General features: G+C 40.4%; 1 protein-coding gene across 3 annotated transcripts in view; it reads right to left on the reverse strand.

The window, feature by feature from the left end:
- FYN (FYN proto-oncogene, Src family tyrosine kinase) overlaps nucleotides 1-19,142 on the reverse strand; it is a 36,881-nt gene extending 17,739 nt beyond the window's left edge. The window contains exons 1-7 of one of the 3 annotated variants that reach the window (XM_074150636.1): nucleotides 18,885-19,142; nucleotides 18,180-18,276; nucleotides 14,657-14,755; nucleotides 13,456-13,559; nucleotides 8,659-8,808; nucleotides 4,798-4,953; nucleotides 1,785-1,964 (exon numbers count right to left, since the gene is read on the reverse strand). In XM_074150636.1, coding sequence (XP_074006737.1) covers nucleotides 1,785-1,964; nucleotides 4,798-4,953; nucleotides 8,659-8,808; nucleotides 13,456-13,559; nucleotides 14,657-14,755; nucleotides 18,180-18,276; nucleotides 18,885-19,131 — 1,033 coding nt within the window. In that variant the 5' untranslated portion in view covers nucleotides 19,132-19,142. Of the gene's footprint in view, nucleotides 1-1,784; nucleotides 1,965-4,797; nucleotides 4,954-5,422; nucleotides 5,588-8,658; nucleotides 8,809-13,455; nucleotides 13,560-14,656; nucleotides 14,756-18,179; nucleotides 18,277-18,884 lie in introns of all 3 variants that reach the window. The other 2 variants (XM_074150635.1, XM_074150637.1) reach the window with 2 other exon arrangements.
- Between the last annotated feature and the right edge of the window lie 1,473 nt (nucleotides 19,143-20,615).

The following is a 20,615-nucleotide window of genomic DNA, read 5'->3' on the forward strand; positions in this document are numbered from 1 at the left end:
TTCAAATTCAAGTGGACAGTTTAAAAAAAAAACAAAACACAATATCAAGTTCAAATGGACAGTTTCAAAAAAACCCCACAATATCCCAGAATTCTCCTATTATACTTATTTCACTTCGCTTTAAGGTTGGCTTGCCGAAGGATATGTCACCAGTCAAAAGACAGTTGCAGGGAAAAGAAACAACATTTTTTTTAAAATTTCCTGACCATTACTGAGAAAGCCGATCTCTCTTAACTTTTCCAGTGCTCTTTGAAACTACATACCTGCTGATCTCTAAAGGCCTCAGTTAGCTACAAAGCATCAGCTCAGTTCCAAGCCACACAAGCTATGGAAAAAGTCAGATCCCAGCTCAACCTGCTCCAAAAGAAAGGTCAGACTGGAGCCTGGTAAGCCCAAAGGGTCTAGCATTAACAGAGGTTAATTTTCCTTAGATTAGTAGTGCTGCTTCTCTAGGTAACCCATAACTAAATGTAGCATGAACCATTAATTTTAGAAGACCACTATGCAAAAGCTAAAGAAGACAAAGCAGAGAAAAAATGAAAGCAATTTTTGCAAAAGCAATAAGGACATAGCTCCCCTGTGCAAGAGAAAGCTAGGACGTTCGCTGTAGCTTTTGAAAAAAGCCTGGGATGCTATAGATCCCTTCCCAATCTTGTATTCAAACAAAGAAGTGTGGCAGTTTCCTTTAAATAAGGTCAGTGAATTGGTTTAATAAATAAGGGGAAAAGACACATGATTAGGCGTTTCTCTCTTGATAAATCGTCAGCCTCAAGCTCAGATCCAAAGATGTAAAATGTTACAGTAAAAACTAGTAAAGTAAGCCAAAATAAACCATGTACTTCAGAAGGATTTTGAGAAGTCTTTTTTTTTATAGGGGAAAAAGCACACTTGTCACTGAGACATATGATTAAAGTGTGAGTTAGTCAGGGTTTGGATGCCTCTGAGGAGGGAGGTGGGCAGGCACCTGCCAGGAAAATAAAAATCAACTCCAAATAGACTGAAAAAATGCACTTAAAATTTCAGAGTGTATCCTCCAACGTACAATGAAACTTCCCTGTGAGAACTTATGTTTCCTATTTGGTTCATTTGCTTTTCCAAAACAAGGAGATTTTTTGCTCTGTTCTCAGCACCCCTGCTGGACATCTGACGGAGCAAAAAGTTTTCCTTTTCTCATTTTACTGTATCGTTACCATTAAGTAGCTTAAAAAAAAAAAAGAGAAGGGAGAAGGGAAAAGGGAAGGGGAAACAGGAGGAAAGAATCATATGTGCCAACCATGTATTAAAATGATAAATGGGGTAAAATGAAAATTAAGCTGTGATCTGGGAGTGAGGCGCATGCGACAGACTCGGCGTTGCTAAAAGAAGAAACAGAAATCTTAGGCTGACAAGTAAACACTGAAAGAAGATGCCATATGAACTCTGGCACCAGGAAAAGCTAGGATCTTGGGAAGCAGCATGTAATATCATTCAAACCTAGAAAATGCAAATCTCCACTTCTCAGGGAAGCTTAGCTGCTGATGCAGTTGGAAGCACTTAGTCTGCACCGACATCTCCCTTCCCCACCTACTGCAGATTTTCTTTGTATGTCTAGAGGATGCCAGTTTTTGGGCCTGTTTCAGAGCTGAATTCATAATTCTTCTGAAGCCAGAGGTGAATTTAGCTTCCCCTTCCCTCTCCCCTTCCTTACATGCTGTTCATACATCACACTGCACCTCCCTCTGTATCCCTAGGGAGCATCAACAAAGAAAATATATCGTTATCAAGGGCAGCGGCTCTTGTTTCACCTTTGCTCATGTACTCCGTGACAATATAGATAGGTTCTTCAGATACCACAGCATAAAGTTGGACCAGTTTGTCATGTTTTAGCTTCTTCATGATTTGGGCTTCCTCTAAGAAGGATTCTGGAGACATAGTGCCAGGCTTCAGGGTCTTGATAGCCACTTTAGTATTTCCGTTCCACGTACCTATGAGCACAGATACTTAGTTAGATTAAACATCTCCTGTTCCTTTTTCTGCCTGATGCCTAATGTAACCAAGGAATAAACTAGCAAGGACACTTAATATAATTATTTTTTTTAAATGTCATTTCCCATGTTGCCTTATCATTCTATTCCTCCCACGCCTCCCTCATATTTTAGTCTTTTTCTATTATACTGAAAAATAATACTCCCATTGGCACTGGGGCACAGTCGCCTTGTCCTACTCAGACAATGCTTCCACTGATGTCCACAGAAAACTTCTCTGAGTAAGAAACTTGGGACTGCTGAAACCCATCTTATGTATTCCCTTGCTAACAAGTAACTGCTACAGAAAGCAAAACAGCTCCAGTCACGGATTTGGATAACAAAACTGGTTAAACCCAGAACTTTCCATTTACAAGACATTTTAATATTTTGGTTTTATTCTCAGTCAGAGGAAAAAAAAATATTCTAAAAAAAATTCCCAAGAAACAAATTCTGGATAGATTTCATTTTAGACACACGGGTGTGTTTCCAAACCAAAATACATCTTTTTCCTTCCCTTCCTCGTCCTGAGAAGCCTAGCAGCTGCCGATTGAAATCGAGACGGTTCCTGTCCACTTTGTTCTTTACTTGTGGTCAGCACTGAAATGGACAAGTTGCATCATTTTTCAGGCATCATCTATCAAGTCTTCTGTAACATCTGAAAGGCTGCACAAGGACCTGGAGAGAGCTGGGGCAGGCTTACTCGGGGTGTCCTACAAGAGGTGGGGCTTCACTTGGGTATTTGCCAGGGGGAGGAGGACTGGAAAGAAAAAAAACCAACCAAACCATCTACCTGTGTTAACAGGTTTTTCTGGGGGATGAGCACTGGGGAAGGGAAAGGAAGGAAAATTAATATGGGCAGCATTACCACTTTCCTAGCACCTTCTGGTTGTCCCTTGCCCAGACTTGCCAGAACCCTGCTCCAGAGCCAGGGCTGAAATGGCTTTGAATGGGACCTGTGAGCTGTTGATAGGGAGCTGCTATGTGATAAGGCAGAACAATACTAAATGACTTCAGGAATTAATCACATTGGGTAAAAAATACTCCTCTACACTTAAGCATGAGGATCACGGAAGGCCTACAAAGTACATGAAGACTCAGACTCAGATCTAGTTACTATAAATTGAGAAGCCATCAAAAAAAGGTAACGTGTAAAATAAACCTGGTTTATCTTTGTTAAAAGGACATGAACAGTTACCAGGGCTCAGCTGCTGTACGGGAACTGGTTAAGCCAAAATAACTGTGCCTTAACTTATCCTCTCGGCCCAGATTTCAGTTTAAATTGTTAAATTTCCTTGTTGTGCTTTGCTATTTTTCTCTCTAATAGAAAATTAGCAGAGACCTCCCTCTGAATTCCTCCCATATGTAGTTACTTACTAGTTAATGCATTTTTTATTAATTTTTACTGTGTTAATTGATTCTGATTTGGTGATACTTCAGGGCTGTTAACATTTTTACTATACATTACTTTAAGAAACATAAGCATTTCTGGCAGATATTTGGACTGAAACTTGGCACTGTATTTCTCAGCTGAGTTTTTTTTAAACTGCATTTGCTACTTTAGCTTATTGTAACAGTTTAAGAACTATGGCACACAAAGCTGACCACTAAATATTAACATCCACTTGGAACTCTCCCATGCATTCAAGATGGAGAACAAGAAGGTGAAACTGTCATTATCTGGAGATGCTAATATAAAACACAGGTAGTTTTCTTTGCAACAGGTCAAAGTAATTCTGTGAAATTATATAAATATTTCTATTCCGTAAATTCTCTGAATTTCACAGACTTGCTGCCATGCTCCTTGCTGTAGTCTTGCAACAGAAAACAGCTGCAAGAACCCAGGAGAGCCTGCTGGTTATTTTAGTTCTACATACTTTTGTGTCACTGCAACAAAAAGGGCAGCCAAACCACTCCACCAAATGATTCTGACATAAAGAAACAGCATATAGCAATTCTTTATTTGAGGCAGTCATTTTAAAGTGGCTACACAGAACGCAGTTTGGCACAAAAATTGAGCCCACCTCTCATTAAATGGCCACTACATTGTGTTTCAATGCTATGGCTATACTAAGATTTATGTATATTTTAAATCGCTATTGTTTTATAGTCATTAAAAGAATGAGGCCCATAGAGAGGGGAGCAGTAAGTAAAGCTGGCAAGTGTGCAGAAAACAGTGTCAGTGGATTTGGAAACTGTCAGTATTTCTGGACTTCAAAGTGGGGGTTCAGCTGGGCTGGGCAAGTCTTGCCTCTATTGTTCCTGCTCTCTATATACTGAATTATGGGGTTCTGCTGCAGATACAAATTTCAAAACAGACTTAAAAAAGTGGATGCATGAGAAAGCTGGCTTGACAATATCAGCTTGCTGATACTTGACATTATTTTTAAGCTGTGAGAGCGATTGAAAGCATTTTCAGGGTCTGACCCATCCATGCTAAAACACATGAATGAAAAAAAAAGTCTACTTACCAAGATTAATTTCTGGCTAGCCATTCTGCCTTACAAGTTTCCTTCCATCATTCCTATTTTAAGACCTAGCAATTTTGTAGTCACCCAAATAAACCCAATGCAATTAATGAATTTTAACGCCCTAACCTCTCATGCAAGTGTGTGCAAATAAAGGAAGTTTTCCCCGGGATTAACTGTATCTAGGTTTGACTGTTTAAAGTGATATAGACTAACATTTCATACTATTCTGATCTTTAAGCTTTAAGATCTCTACTTGTAATGTTTATTTCTGCCAAGAGGGCCTTAAAAGATCCATCCAAAGCAAAATATATTCTCTGCCTTACCACGCCACACTTCAGCGAAACACCCCTGACCAAGCTTCTGTTCCAGAAATAATGAATCACGTGCAACTTCCCATGCATCTTTAGCCAATCCAACAGTTTGTGGGGTATTATTCGTAGCAATCACAGTTAAGTTAAAACATAAACCATCAGCTTTCTCTATAGGAGAGGAAATTAATAAAAAAAACACACTTATAATCCAAAATTATGCATGCATTGAGAAAGATGGAAGGTGACTTGTCTCTCAGTGCTTCATTAAAGTTCATTTGCAAACACTGATTTTTGGATACTGAAGGTAAGGACATTTTTGTTAGCTTGCAGAAAAAGGCTCCTTGGTATAATTAATAGATTACTATGTGAGCCTTGATTTATTATTAAGGCAGTGGTAATTTATCAAAATTGAAACCTTCTGAGGAAACATGGAATTTCAGTTTTACTTTGCCATCAATTACAGTGAAAGTTGAAGATCAAAGAATTTCAAAGTCAAAGACATGTTTCCAAAGGTATTTTTCTGAAGAGTTTGAGCTTTGCTCATTTCTTTCTTGTGGATCAGTGTCCTACATTTCCACCTTCCATCTTGTAATCCCCACACAGAGAGCTATTTTAGAGTAATTATTTTGCTCCATACCCATCCATACTTCCCCAAACTGCCCATTTCCCAGTCTCTTGATCAACTGTAGGGATTCTCGTGGAATTTCCCAGACATCTTTGGTTTTGACAGACAGATCAGTAAGCCTTGGCATTCCTTTATGACAGGGGACTACTAAGCGGCAGCAAAGACCTGCAGCTCTCTCTGATGGAGCCAGAAGTGAAGCCAACAGCAAAGGAGAGGAAAGAAAAAAAAGTGTGACATGAAACAAAAACAGTAAGCATAAAAACAATGCTACTCACAACAGCTGTTAGTTGCATACCACAAAGCATCCTGGAAGATTAGAAATTGAACACTGAAACATATTCATTTGAGAGAGAACAGGAAATATTTTAGTTTCTGCTTCCACAGCCTGAAATGAAAGGTGACAGCCAATGGTGTTCTCTTGTGGAGTCAAGATTTCCCTTCTCAATGCTGCTTTAAGATAAAGTCATGAGTAACTGGTATATTATAGTACAGTATAGCTTTGTAAAAATCACCTGTAAGTCACAAACTGGATTGTTTCTGAACTGAGTAGGAAACACAGAGAAGACTCACTTTTTCTGAAAATTACATAAATGAAAATATGGTGGACTTCCTTGTTAATTTTTTTTCTAGTTATCCTAGCAAAAGGAATTGTCTATATTCTACTCTGAAAAGGGGCTTTTGTAGGTGTCATGTAAAAGATTTTTTCTGCCATTCTTTCTAGAGCAAAATTTTATTAGTGTATGCAGCCAGTCCTACATCGTTTAGGGCAGATTCATTAAAAATGTCTCTTGCTTCACAGCTTCACAGAAGACTGAACTGTGACAAAAGTCACAAGGTATTTTACGATGATATATATATATAACACATACATATAAAAATGATATATATAAAAATATATATATACACACACATTGTTGTGTAGTATGCTACGCTGCACAAAGCAGACTACAATGTAAAGCTTGCACAGTGACTTATATCTTAAAACAGCTGCAGTAGAGCAGAACAAGGTGGGGAACTGCAATTATAATTCAGATTCAAATGTAATCTTTATTCTCCTGTGCACGATTTCTTTCTGGGCAGGAGGACAGTTTTTTTCAGCATCACAAGGTGGGCAAGCACTGAAGCTCCTTGCAACACCAAACTCTGTCTCCTCAGAACAAATGTTGTGGGATGATGGGGAAATCCCTACAGACACCCTGACATGGACCTTGTTGTGTCTCCAACAACAGCAAGACAACAAAGACCACAAAACAGGGAAGATGAGCTGAGCAGTTGGCATGTCTCATTCCAAGATAATTCCAATGGGAACATTAAGAGAGAGACAACTCAAAATACAGATGGTATCTGGAAAGCTTCCTTATGAGTTTGGATGGCTGCAGAAAGAAACTGGAGGTTTTTAAGACCTCCTTGTTTTCTTTTGTTGAAAAAACAAAAAAAAGCTTGGCATGCTGGTGCTCCAGTTAAGCCTAGACTGCATGCTCAAGAGCTTATGCTTGACAAGGTGCAGTGGGAGTGCATTGCAGGGTTACCTCTGCTGTGTCTGCACAAAGGTACATTTTGTACATCCAACTCCTGACCCAGGACTGCTCACGTGAGACCAAACTGCACACTGTCTACCTGGGTAGCTTGGTTCCCAGCTGCCTGGACAGGAGGGGTCCTCCAGACTGGACAGCTATGGGATGAGGGCTGAAGAAGGGTGGGCTGCAAAGCATACCGATCCTGCTCTGAAGGCACCGATCTGTGGTTCTTCAGGAGCTATGATGGTCTTTACAGAGTCATTTGGGCATCTTTGAGCTCTCCCTAGAAGTAAATCTAGGCACAGACAAGGAGTTATGCTAATCTACCTCCCACAATCCAGAGTGCGGAGCAGGTGGTTAGAGGCAGCCTTTATGTTTTGAGTCAGCTGGGGCTGGCGTGGAAGGAGGGCTCCTGTGTTCACCTGGGTCTGGAAGACTCCAGGTGAAACCTCTGGAGTCTGTACCATGCCCTCCTGAGCTACCCTACCTGGATCCTACTGATTATGCCTCTGTGTTGCACAGAAATGGCTGTTTCCAGATCTATTTGTTTCTGCGTCTGTGCATGAAAAATACACCACCCAAATAATTGAACTACAGAAAACTAATAGTTGGCATATACCAGCTGGTATAGTGGGGCTGAAAATTATCTTCCTTAGATGTGAGGTTTTATACATTATTTAGCTTAGTTTAATGTAGTGTCACCAGAAACAACTAGAAACTCTCCCAGGCAGCATACACCCATCAGAAACGGGGCGGAGAAGACAGCCAGATGTCTAGTATGAATAGCATAAGAATACAGCAGACAGAATACAAAGAATACAGAAAAAACACCCCACAGAGAAGTTGATTTCCCAAGTAAAAATTATGAAAAGTTTTTGAGCAGTGAGCATTTGGGGTCATCTGTTAATATTACGAAAAGCTAAAGAAAGGAAAAAATAAAAAGCAAAATAATTCAAAATACAAATTTGTGCTTAAAAAATGACCATGTTGAGAAGCATGGCAGTCTTCTACATAAGAACCGGTTGTCCTATGTGAAGGTTTGGGGGGCCTTAAAGTTGCATCTGTTGTACGCCAATCGCCAGTGACAGCAGGATGCACTTTTGAGTTGAATAGTGCATGCCACATTTTAACCACAGGAATTTAAAAAAAAAAAAAAAAAAGAAGAGCGTGGTGGGTAGACACAAACAGTGTGCATAAAGAAACACCCACCTTGCCATGTTTATTTTTAAAATTTGACCGATTATAATTTAAATGTTAATACTTTGCATATTGAACACAAATCCCATGGGAAAATTTGAGTCAGGTAATGTATGCAAACCTTTTGGTCATTGCTTTAGGTGACTGAGTTCCACAATGCAGCTCCCTATTTGCTTTATTAGCAATACCGTGCTGCAAAAGGGTACATATTAGCACTCGCTTATGCACAGGGAATTCATACTTTGAGATGTGGAAGTCAAATTCAGTAATTCTGTTAGCTTAGAAAAGGGAGAGTGGGCAGAACCTTTACCTCAGTAGAATGCTAGCTTTTAAAAGCTCCATCATTGCACACTGTGAACGGCACTCAAAGCCATTTATAACTGTAATGGGAAAGGGATAATGGAAGATGCATTACAACAAGCTAGAGACATATCTCAAATGACTCTTTAGGGCGTCTTACACATACATCAGCTCAGCAGTAAACACTTTTGTTTTAAATTACTTCAGGGTGCCATGTATTATCTGAAAAATTACCTGAATAATGCTGAACCAGCTGCTGAAGAGTTTCAAATTGTGCCCGAGTTGTGATATAATATCCACCATTGTCAAGTTTACGAATCTTATAATGTTTGACATGATCTCCTTTCATATCATCCCAATCTCGAATAGACAGGGAATAGGCACCTGTTCCAAACAAAAGAGAAATAAAAAAATGTAAGTAGCTTTTAGACACAAAGATTTTGGCTTGCTGGTCAGTTGTTATGAAGTGAAAGAAATTGCTTCCAAAAAAATGCTTACTGTACCTTCAAAAAGATCAAGTGAATTTAACACAATGAATTAAGTATCACAGAAATCTTATGATGTTCACACCATGTTCCTTTCACACTTTTCTAGAAAGAAATCAGGAATTCTATGCAAATGAAAACTCACATTTTAACATTTACTTCTTCAGGTTGCCAAATTGACTTTTCCTGTTCTGTGTCAGGTTGCACTGCAAATACTATAGGTAAATGCCAGTGGGCGGTAAATATCAAGATTTTCATAGGAAGCACTGGAGATAATGAGTTTATATGTGTGTAGTGTTGTTACCCAGATGGATCCCAAACTTCTTTATAAAAATCAAACAATCAAATTAGCATACTTGGCATGTCACAGTCTTTGGAAGGTAGTGCTACACCAAGACTGTGCACCAGTAGATCTGCAAGAACTGCATGTTTCACTTTCCAAATCCGTGCTGGAGCTTTAGAGCTTACTGGTGGGATTCAGATGCCCAAACACAGGGGTTAAGTGACACATGAGATGCCCCAGGACATCCTGCTTGGCAGTCTTCCCACAGGCTGTCACGCTTGTCTGATCCATGTGGATGATCTGCAGGCATTTCAAATGACTCTGGATGCTCACAGCCAAGTAAAGGAACCCAGTTGAGGGGCTGGATTTAGTTTCAGGTGTAGCAGTGGCCATCTGCAGGTGGGCTGTGGGCTTGATTTAGATGCCCACACACATAAATTTCTGGTGCTATTAGGGCAGCTGAATCCCAGCCTAGTTTCCATGAGCGTTGTGGCACTGCAGATATCGATGGCATAATGCAGGTTTGAGTATTGGGTGTCTGCAGTCGTTGGCAGCTGAACTGAACCCCAGCTTCCTGCAGACTGTAAAGGGAGCTTGGCCACCTACACGGGGATCTGCACATTCAGGTCTTAGTTTGAAGCACAGTCCTATAATACATACAGTGACACCCACTTCTTTGTTCTCTACAGTGTCAAAAGCAAAGCCACATTTTACAGTATAATACAGTTTCTGAGCAAAAGCGTGGCCATTTCAAAGGCAGTGGAGAAGACAAGTCCTCACTCATGGCTCTGAGAAATATTGTGTTTACTCAAAGGCAATTCAGACATTAAAAGGAAAAAAACCTGGAGTCAACTGACAGCTGCAGAGATCTCAGGAAGGTCGATCTTCTGGAGCCTGGGCTGCTTTCACTGGTAACCATGTCAGCGAAGAGCAGGAAAGGAAAACCACCAGCAGACGATTTTGGAAAACATGAAAGGTGGAGTGACTTCCTATAGGTCTACTAGCAAACAGCACCAACTGCTGCTTATCCCAAGTCAGGGTACTTTTTGACACACCTGGCAGGTTCACATCCTCTAGAACCACCTCCAGACAAATGAAATGGTTTAAAGAACCTCCCACAGTCAGGTGGGGATTCCTGGTGTAAGATATCTTTCCTGGGCATCATCCCGGGAAGAAGTTTCCCCAACCACATTAACCTGCAACAGGTCACTCTGGTGGGTGGCTCACGGCTGAGGGAGCTGCAGTGAACAAAACATCTCTGCCCTGACTCCAAGGACTTCTCAAATTCCCTGTTCTTTGTCCTCTAAATGGAAGGAAAAGAGCCAGCACTTACACAGATGATTCTGGTTTATGCGAATGGGAGACACCCCGAGAGAGTGACAAGGTTTTTTTATTTCTAAGTGTAGAAAAATTTGTTTTGGATATTTTTCTGAGGAGGTTCTCCCACTGAGTAAGTACATCTCTCTCAGCTAGGAGTTCAAAGTTATTTGGGGATTTTCAAGCACATCTTGTGCATGCTTTGTACCACCACTCTAGGTTCTACACTGTTAACCAGCCTACTTACAAAATTTTCCAGGCAGTGTTCTGCACCTCTGCATTTGTGAGTTTTGATCCACTGGCAGCAGCTGTATTTTCTTTAGTCACGCTCCCTGCCTATCTGGTCACTATTTTAGATTCTTTAGGAAAATGTAAACAATCTGTGGCTCCAGGTCTGCAATCAGAGCTGCATGGGTGGCCTCTGTGGACCCCCGCTGACCTCAGATCAAGTTGCAGGACTGGAGCTTTAGTTCAAATCTGGATGAAAACAAGATCCAAGATGGATTTCATTACTCATTTATTTAGGCTGCTAGTTATTTATACTATTCATTATTATCTGATGATAAATTCAAATATAAGAGATATACTTAATAAAAATTTGGGTAGAAATACGACATTACAATATATCATAGTAATGAATTTTTTAAAAAAACAAACCTGAAACCAGACAGCCTTGGAGGGTGGAGATTGAAACCAGGTGAAGGATTATACAGACAAGAGCTGATGAAGTACCTGGGTAGTCAGGCATTGAAAAAATGAAAAGTCGGCTCCATATGATTTATTTTGGAAGTAAGAAGAGAAGGCAACCACGATCAGGGGAGGTTAAATTCATGCTGAAGTCATCCATGATAGTACTTTTAACATGATCTCAATTAATTTTATTATTGTTATTATTTAAAGCAGAAGGGACAATTCTAGGTCGCAAAACAATTCCTGCCTCAAGCCCAAGATGACTAGTTGGAGTAAGGCGTTTTCAGAAGACTTACGGGAGAATGCACCATTTGAGCCCTCCCAGTTGACTTTTTTCTCTCGTGAACAACAAGCTCCCTCTGTTTTCTTCTAACAACATACTGAAACACCACAAGGATGAGAAGGGAAACAGGCGTTTTTGACAAAAACCATGCGTGTTTGGTTTTTTCCAATGGCTTTGATGCAAACTTAGCCTGAAGATGTAGAAACCCTTAAGTTCAAATGGAGAGAAATTAAGCTTGCTGCTATAAGTCCATCCATGATGGATTACTCCTTTTCCCCAATGCTTTTGTGTTTCACAAGAAGCTCCAGAAAAAAAGCCCTGACTTAGCTAAGTAAACAGCCCTGCAAAACATATCCCCTATCACTGTATAAAAAATGGTCAAAATAGACCAAGCTGATAATGTGGCTTAAAGAGACAGTGTTGTGGTTGTTTTTAGGATCCATGGATGCCTATATGAGTGAGTTTTTAAACTTGGCACAGAATGGAATGAAGCCCTACTCCTCACACTCATCACAACAACTGTTGGTGAAAACAACCAGGTGGAGGCTATTTGCAGAAAAAGAGCAAGTTAGAGCCTGTCTTGGTCCTGGTGAGAATGCCTCACTGCTACATAAGGTACGGTGAAGCTCTGGGGTGACTAGATGGGAAATTAGCTGTCTGAGACAACAGCATGTCTATTTGGATTTTGCTTCAGAGATTTTTGTCTTCAGAGTTATGGGCAGTGAAGGAAGAATCCAGTGACTGCAGGAGTCAAAAGTGTAAAACTTACAATTTTAGATGACAGAATGCAGCATCTGAAGATAGGTCAGGTGGAGAGGAATGGGAAGTAGTGCTTCTCTTCTTTAAGCCTCTTTACCAGCCATGACTCCAACCACCTTGCATGCTAAGTTTAGCTGACAGAGTGTGCTCTGATCAAAGCACTGACAAGTAAGTGCTTTAATTACATGAACCATCATTAGACTTCAGAACTTACATGGAATTAATTCCAGTGCCTTATGCTTCCCACAGCTATTGTTTTGGATTGCTGATTAATTGAGAAATGGCCAGGTTTGTTTTCACTTAGTTGCAGGTTTTCTCCTCAATACTTGTATGAGCTAGAGAGATCTTTTCATACTTGCAAAGCTTTGAAGATGTTGACAGGCCTCATGAACAAAATGTAAAAGCAAAGATAGCATCCACCAAGAAAACTGGAACTCTTCCAATATTTTCAGAGGGAAAGAGGAGAATACATCTTTCCACTTGACTTCAACAGAATGGATATAGTCGAATGCTTTATGAGTATATTAAATAGAAATATTTTCAAGTATTTTCACTGTTAATCTATGAATTTAAAAGTCCTACATCTTTTTTTTTTTTTTTTTTTTTCCCCCCAGGGATCCAGCATTTTAAAGGGGAAAGGCCAAAAAATCCCCTAATCTTCCCAAAATAATAACTCCCTCCCACACCCATCTTCCAGCTAAGAAGGTTCAAATATTCTGCTTGTTCAGATGTTAGTAATAATTTTTACCAAACTAGACGGGAGATTCCCAGCATCTGTTCACAGTAAGCTAGCTGGCTATGCCTGGACATCAATATGGACACCAGGAAGCTTGGCTCTTGTAGCCCCATAGCTGTTGTTCTGAAGAGCCACTCTCCACCCAATGCCATTGCAATGGCAGTATCCTCAACACACTAATGGAGAGAGACAGTGCGACATTCGGAGTGTGACAGCAGAGCAGAGAACCCTGACTGTGGATGACTTGCACTGCAGATACCATGGATTAAGCACGGCATGGCTTGCATTTGGGTTGTTCTCTGCTTTGAACACTCACTTTAAGACCTGGGATGTCCAGACATCTCATTCCATAGCACACATATATGCAAGATGACACTTATCGCTACCTTCATACCAGTGAAAACAGTATTTCACAAACTTAGCATAATTTTTCTCATCTATTTCTCATTCATAGTCAGAATAGCTTTGGCCAGCCTACCTTTGGTAGTTTCACTTTCCCGGATCAGGAAGGTACCTCTGGGATTTCCAAATGACAACAGCTGCCTCTCAGCATCTTTTCGGCCAAGTTTGCCGAAGTACCACCTTAGGGAAACAGCAGAAGTAGTAAGACAAATGCTACATAGGATTACTACGTACTGTCATGGAGCTCAGACATGGAGAATGATTTGTGGAAACTATAGTTCCTCAAGTATATTTGACAACTTTTGACATATTTTTTAATTTCTCTTTTATTGTGGCGGGAAGCTAATGTGATGAACTGTGTAGTAGATGTTGTATACATTGTGCAGTAGCACTTTGCATTAAACCTATAATCAGTAGAGGCTGATAATGCTTGTTTGGTGTCTTACGACAAAGCCCAGACTCACAAACAGAGAGCAAGACTTGGTGGGGAGAAGGAATAGACAAGGAAAAGGGCAGAAAAATGCATAGCTGCTGAAGAACAGTATTTTTACAGATGTTGCTGTAAATTACATATTTGACTTACATAGTGATGTATTAGTATTCAATGTTTTTGTTGCAGCACAGCTATAAAACCTCAGTAGAAGGACCAGATGCAACCACTTTACTGTGGTTGTATAAGGCTTTCAGAGTTTTGGTATCTTTTTCCTTCCTGCAGCAATTTTTTTTTTTTTTTCCGTTTCACAATCAACGAAGTACAACCCAAAGTACAGACTACAGTAGTATCTGCTCAGCTCCATAAGCTCCTCCAGCCTATCTTTTATGCTGGAAATAATATGGATACACACAGCACTCCATTTTTTGCATAGATATGTCCTCATGCTGCCTGCTATATGTGTTGTAGGCGTCTTACCTATTGATAGGTATTTGTTGATAGAACATGCTCTCTTTAACAGGCAGTGTGCACACTAATTGACCCAAATATTTGGTTCAGGAAAAGCAAGGGCACCTTTTGCTTAAAGCTTGAAATTAGTTGACACTGGAATAAAGGAAGCAGACCTATGTTCCTTTAGGTTTTCTTCCTTTGTTTTGACATTGAAAAAGCACTGAGCTTGTGCTTCTTTTGTTACTAATGACCTAATTATTTATCAGTGCAGTTAAGAACTGAAATAAAAATAATGCAAGTCATTTGAAAAATTGCTGCAATCAATCAAAACCAACTCCTTGAACCTCCTTCAAATACAGGACTAATAGGTCTTTACAACAAAAAGAAAACATACTCCTCTGCTTGGATGGAATCGACTGGAGCCACATAATTACTGGGAATGTAACCAGTTTCGCCTGTTGTCAAGGAGCGGGCCTCCCACCAGTCTCCTTCCCTGCAGAAACAGAGGTGAGAAGGAGAAGTAAGAGTGAGACGCAGCTGTAAAGACAATGATCTGACTTTTCTAACAGCACTCACAGCTGCGTGGTGTAAGAATCCACAGCAACTCATCTCTTTATCACTGGCATGCTTCTGAGAGTCTGTTAGCATCTAAACCCAAATAATATATGTATTTCTTTACACCTATTATTATTTCAGCAGTGATTAGTAATGTAGCCTTCCAAACGTAGCATAATGGCATAAACAGGCATAACGACCCAGTGAAATCAGGTTTGGTGAGGGCTGGATTTGTACTAGAATATAGAAAACCGTCTCCATAACAATTATTCTAATAGATACTCTTGAGAGATCTTATGGAAAAACCACCAAACTGAACACTGTCACATCCACTGCTAATTTTAAACTTCTATGGGGATAATTAATCTGAAACCTAAAGGCACCAAAAGCCATCTACCAATATGGAGTTTTACATAACCCTCAAGGATCACACGTCATTGTCTAGATTCCCTCTCTTAGTCATCCAGAGGAGATATCTGAAGTAGCAAAGGACTTAGCTGCATTTTCAAATACTTACAGAACACCATTTTTCTACAACATTTAAATATGAAGAGGTCCATGCAGGACCATTTTATGGCAGTATTCCACAGGCTTAGCACCAATTTTTGTCATACATGTGTGCATATGTGATACTGCCCTTCAGACAATACACATTGCTGTAGAATGTGCAGCTTTAAGATAAGGTTATTTCTCAACTTTTTACAGGATGCAATGATTTGTGATTTAGCAATGTGTATTTCATTCTCAGCACCAGATTCACCGATGTTTAACTCCTACCACTACTAATAAGCATTCTCTTTTCTGTTTCTGAACTGTTTAGAAACTCTTTCTTAGTTCCCCTCTCTGTAAAACAGAGATTTCTTCACTAGATAAAACACTATTATCAAATGTGGCCAGAGAATTCACCTTCTTCTGTAAGCAAGCAGTTACAGAAAACACATTGTCTAAGCTATCACCGGCAGGGAAAGTTGTGTCAAGATCTCTTTAAACTCCCAACTTCACTTTAACAGTTTGAAGGAGTACGAACTCTATGGAAAAAAACTAAAAACCAGCTGTGATTAGTCAAAAAGGAGACATTTCCAAATCTACAGTTCAAAAAAAGTGAAGAACAAGTAGCTTTTCTAGAGGCTGGCAGCCGACATTATTTTAATACATCTTGTATGCATTAGTATGTCAGGCAAGCGGCCCTATTGGTTTACATCCCTAATTTTATCAGCTGAAGTACTAACGTTTTTCCATATGTTGCTGTAGAATATTTCTGAGAGATTATGCCATACTGTGGTTGATAAATTGTACCATTACATTTCTTCTCCTTACTGTACAGACAGTCCACTAGATGGAGGTATTTTATCGCATCTAGGGAGGCGAAAAGCAGTCCCGTAGGTGATGGCAACATCAGGAACAACTCCCTCTGCTTTGACAGAGAAGCTTAAACCTCTCAAAGCACAGCCAGAAAGGAGGAGGAATGCAGACTTTTGTCACAGCTCTTAATGTTAGACACCCAACTGAGGTAGGAGGAGGCCAGTCAATAGGGCTAGCCACCGTGTGACGCTGGGAATGGCTGGGTGTTTCTGAGCCCTGGAGTCAGGCTCTGCTCTGAACCACCCCTGCAGTTACCTCTTTTCCCCAGACTTCCCTTGGTATTGTTTCTGACTTCAAATCACAGGAATACCCCTCTGTTCGCCATTTCAGGTATTGCTGCCCTGAGCTTTTAATCCAAAGCACAAATTAAATTTCCTTTGTTGAGAGCTAAAAAAAAATCCAGACACTCAAAAAACATTCCATACAAACTAGTTCTGTGGACATATATGCTTTCTGGCTGCAATCAGCATCAGCAGATTCTTAAGAAAACAGGCTTCTTTCATATAATTACTGATATAAGTGAAGAGAGGAAAGCTGCTTTCTGGAGATCCCCAGTCCAGCTGTCAGTACTCCAGAAGTGTGTTAGGTCTGTGTTTATAAGCAGACAGAGCCGACTACGATGGGAACTGGGCTTCTATAACCCTACAGGAAAATCAGTGGATGCTTGATTTTTTTTTTTTTCCCTTGTAAAAACCTTCCTCCAGGCAGTAATTACCTGCATCAAAATGCATGTACTGCAATCGCCCACACACGGGGGAATCTCTCCGTCCCACTGACTCCACAAGTCCTGGTGAGCACCTAATTTTATCACCTGGCATGCATAAAGAATTTATAATGTGTGGAATTTCTTTTTGTTTCAAGTTACAGTGCAGTTTGTGCAAGGTTAGGAAAGCAGCAGGCAAGATGAACAAAAATGGACGATAGGTTAAAACAGGGTTTTCTCCCAAGCCCTAATTTAGAAATAAGAGGTTTTTAAGCTGCTGCTCCCTCTACAAGTCGTAACTGAAGTTTTCATGCTTTCATCTACATCAAAGCTCTTCAGCTTCATGGCTTCATAACATATTCCACAGAATTACGTGATTTTTTTTAAATTTTATTTTACTTTAATGCACATTGAGCCAACTCCAACCCTGTAGTTGTTCTATTAAAATTAACAGGAGTTGCACCAGGGACGAATTTGCCTCGCTGTCACACAGTGTAAGAAAAAAAGATCAGAACAATATCACAAAGTCTCTAGAAAGCGACATACTTGGTTGTTAACCCATTTTTACCTCTACATGATAGCAATACTGGAAATAACACAGAGCCTTCAACTTTATGTTCTTAGCCAAGAATTACAAGATGTTCAGATATAGGTCAATAGCACAGTAAGTTTTAGATGTTATTTTTAAATTGCTAAGGGATTATTTTCAATGGGCAGTTAATAAAATTAAGTTTAACTTGATGATTTCCAGGATGGAAGTGTGGTTTTCATGCCAAATACAACTGTACAATGGTGCGTTTCACTTGACAGAACTTCCTAGCGTGTTCTGACTGTATCACCTACCTTTAAAAGAAAAAAAAAAAAAGCTTTTAAAATTATGTTGACACGCAAGTCTGGGTAACGCCTCTTTTGTGAATTGGTTTGTAGCTTGTTCCTGTGTAGAGATACTTTCAGCAGATTGCAAAAAGTGTTATTACGTGACTTGCAGAACTTCTGTGACTACTGGTAAAGCACGGAGCTGGTACTCTCAGTTCTGAATGTGAGTTTACTGTGAAATGTAAGCAGTGAATCACACAATCTCACACTTTTGAAGTAAAGCTGCGTGTGGTTGAAGGGTTTTTTCAATAGTAAAGCACTTTGCAAAATGCAAAGGCAAGTAAGTAAGCACAGAGCAAAACCCCTACATATCTTGAATATCCAACATTAGATCTTACTAATAAGATAAGCAGACAAATATAATTGTCAACATTATAAGTTTAAAAATACTAAAAAGCATATTCCCAAGCCTAAAACTTACGAGCTGTTAAGTATTTGAAATTTTTCTCCTTTGTGAAAACTCAAGTCATCTTCTGTTCTTGCTTCATAGTCGTAAAGCGCCACAAAAAGAGTTACACCTGAAAAAGAAGATAGGTGAGTTAGTTACACTCCATCACAAAAACAGGAGGGAAAGGAGCCTCAAGAGATGAGGTGGCTAAGCTAAATGTAAGTTACTCTGGTTGCTGAGGAGCAAAATGAACTGAAGCCTCCTACTTTTTGGTCGACTACTCTAATCCTTCTGCTTTTATGCGGCCAGCAAGCACGCCACTGCCTTCAGTTTGTAGAGTCATCAGTCTTCTTGGTTTGGTACCCATACACAATGCAGGATCCCAAGCAGGCAAAGGGGATTTGAAGAGGGGATTTTGACATAACCATGGCAAGTATTTCCTGTTAACTACTTGAGGCGGCTCAGACCACACTTTCCGTTCCCTGGTAGGGGGATGAGGCGGTCAATCAGCGAAATTGGGCATGTATACATAATTTCTCAATCCCCAAGTGAACTAGCACTTGCAAGTTAGCAAAGGTAGGGCTGAAGACCCTGGTCCACCCCTACTTCAATTCTTTTCACTATTTCATGATGTAACTCTTCCCGAAACCAGCATGTCGAGACAGCCGTGCCCCTGCTGTAGTTATGTGACTGATAATTGAAAAAAAAAAGACTTTACTGAAAGACTTTAAAACTCACCCGTTCCTCCTCTTGTACGCAGTGTCCCCGTATGAGAGGAGGAATTGACTCCACCAAACACAGTCAGTCCTTGGCCTCCTGTGGCATGGAAGTTGTTGTAGTTTGGGATTGAAGTCACACCAAAGCTAGGATAGTGCTGCGGAGTGGGATCTGTCCCATAGCGGTAGCCTGAGCTTTGAGTTAAACTGCCATCCCTCTCGTCAGTCAGTTTTGTTGCTTCTTTATCCTTACATTGCACACAGCCCATTATCTAAAATCCTAGGAGACGAAGGAAAGGACAGGTATTCATCCATTGATGGTCACCAGATCTCTCCCAAACCCACAGATGACGAGGATCAAATTAAGTTCACTACTTGAAAGTTAAGTACTTTGAAAAAAAAATCCCACAACAGTTTGAATATAAACAGCAACACATTGGGAAAAGCTCATATAAAATCTTCCTTGCAGTGGTTTCCCATCAGGGCCTGGGGAAGGAGGTCCTGCCTGTCTTATGGTGGTGGCAGCTCCCTGCCCAACTCTGCCGGGCAATGGGGCAATGGCTTGCACTGAAGCAGTAAGAGCTTCCTCTCTTGCTCACCCTTTGCCAGGAGGGCATGGCTGGCAGGCAAAGGCCGCAGCCAAAACATGCAGCCGGAGGTGTCCAAGTCTTCCCCCAAAACACAGAGCGAGGCATTAGCTCATGGCTCGTGTTTGACCTTGCCAACTACACAAGAGCTGACCTCACCTAAAGGCAAGTTAACCTTTTTGCATTGCTGGAGCTCTGCGTGGCAGGCAGGAAAGCAGACACAATGAACCGATAGTTATTACAGCACAGGAATGTAGGAGGGAGCTATCAGATGGCACAACTAAAAGGAAAGGAAGCGCCTTTTTATGCAGTACTGAACAGAGGGGTAAGACCTGCTGGCAGGAGACGGTGGGGCTGCCAAAAGTATACATGAGTTAAGAAACTAGAGAAAATCCCAGAAGAATTAACACGTCAAAGGCAGAGCATCTCAAAGTCCGGTTCCCAGACAGGAGGAAACCAAGAGGGTACGGCTTGGAAAAGGTTGCTTTAAGTTTTTTAATTCTTGTAACCTCTTGTTCAGCCCCCTCATGAGGCACTACCAGGGCCTGGGTTAATCTGTCTTAATTGTAGGTGCCTACCTCCCTCTGTGGAGGGAGGCAGAGGGGCATTTGCCACATCTTAGAAGCAGCTCTGCAAGGTTAATCCTGTTACCTGGTATTGCTTTTCATCTGTGAGCTCTAACATCTTCTAATCCATGTGCTGGTGTTAACAAACTCTTTCTTATTGACTCGAGCTGAATCTAGACACAAAACCTGAGTTTCTCTAGAGAATCAGATACTCTTGATCTGAACTGGTATGGTGACACTTACATGTAACCTGGCACGCAAACAACATACTCTAAGCACTGGGGCTGCAAGACGAGCAGTGACAATGAACAAATCTTTACAAAATTAGACATACTAGCCATACTTTGTCCAGAATATATAAATAGACATGGAAAAAATGCAGAGAACTCTGCATATATAGTATAGTGAAGCACTTTTTTTTCCCTCCATATTTCTTTTCACATTTCAGCCAATATCTGTCACTTAGGGTAAAAAAAAAAGTTTATCCTTTTTCAAATATCCTCATTTTTCTGTAGCTGCCAGGCTGGCTATTTTGTATGCCTTACCTCAACATCAACACAGGAAATTGATTTTGACAAACTCATGGGATTCAGAAAAAGC

This window comes from Numenius arquata, chromosome 7 (genome assembly GCF_964106895.1).
Source record: "Numenius arquata chromosome 7, bNumArq3.hap1.1, whole genome shotgun sequence".
Classification (NCBI taxonomy): Eukaryota; Metazoa; Chordata; class Aves; order Charadriiformes; family Scolopacidae; genus Numenius; species Numenius arquata.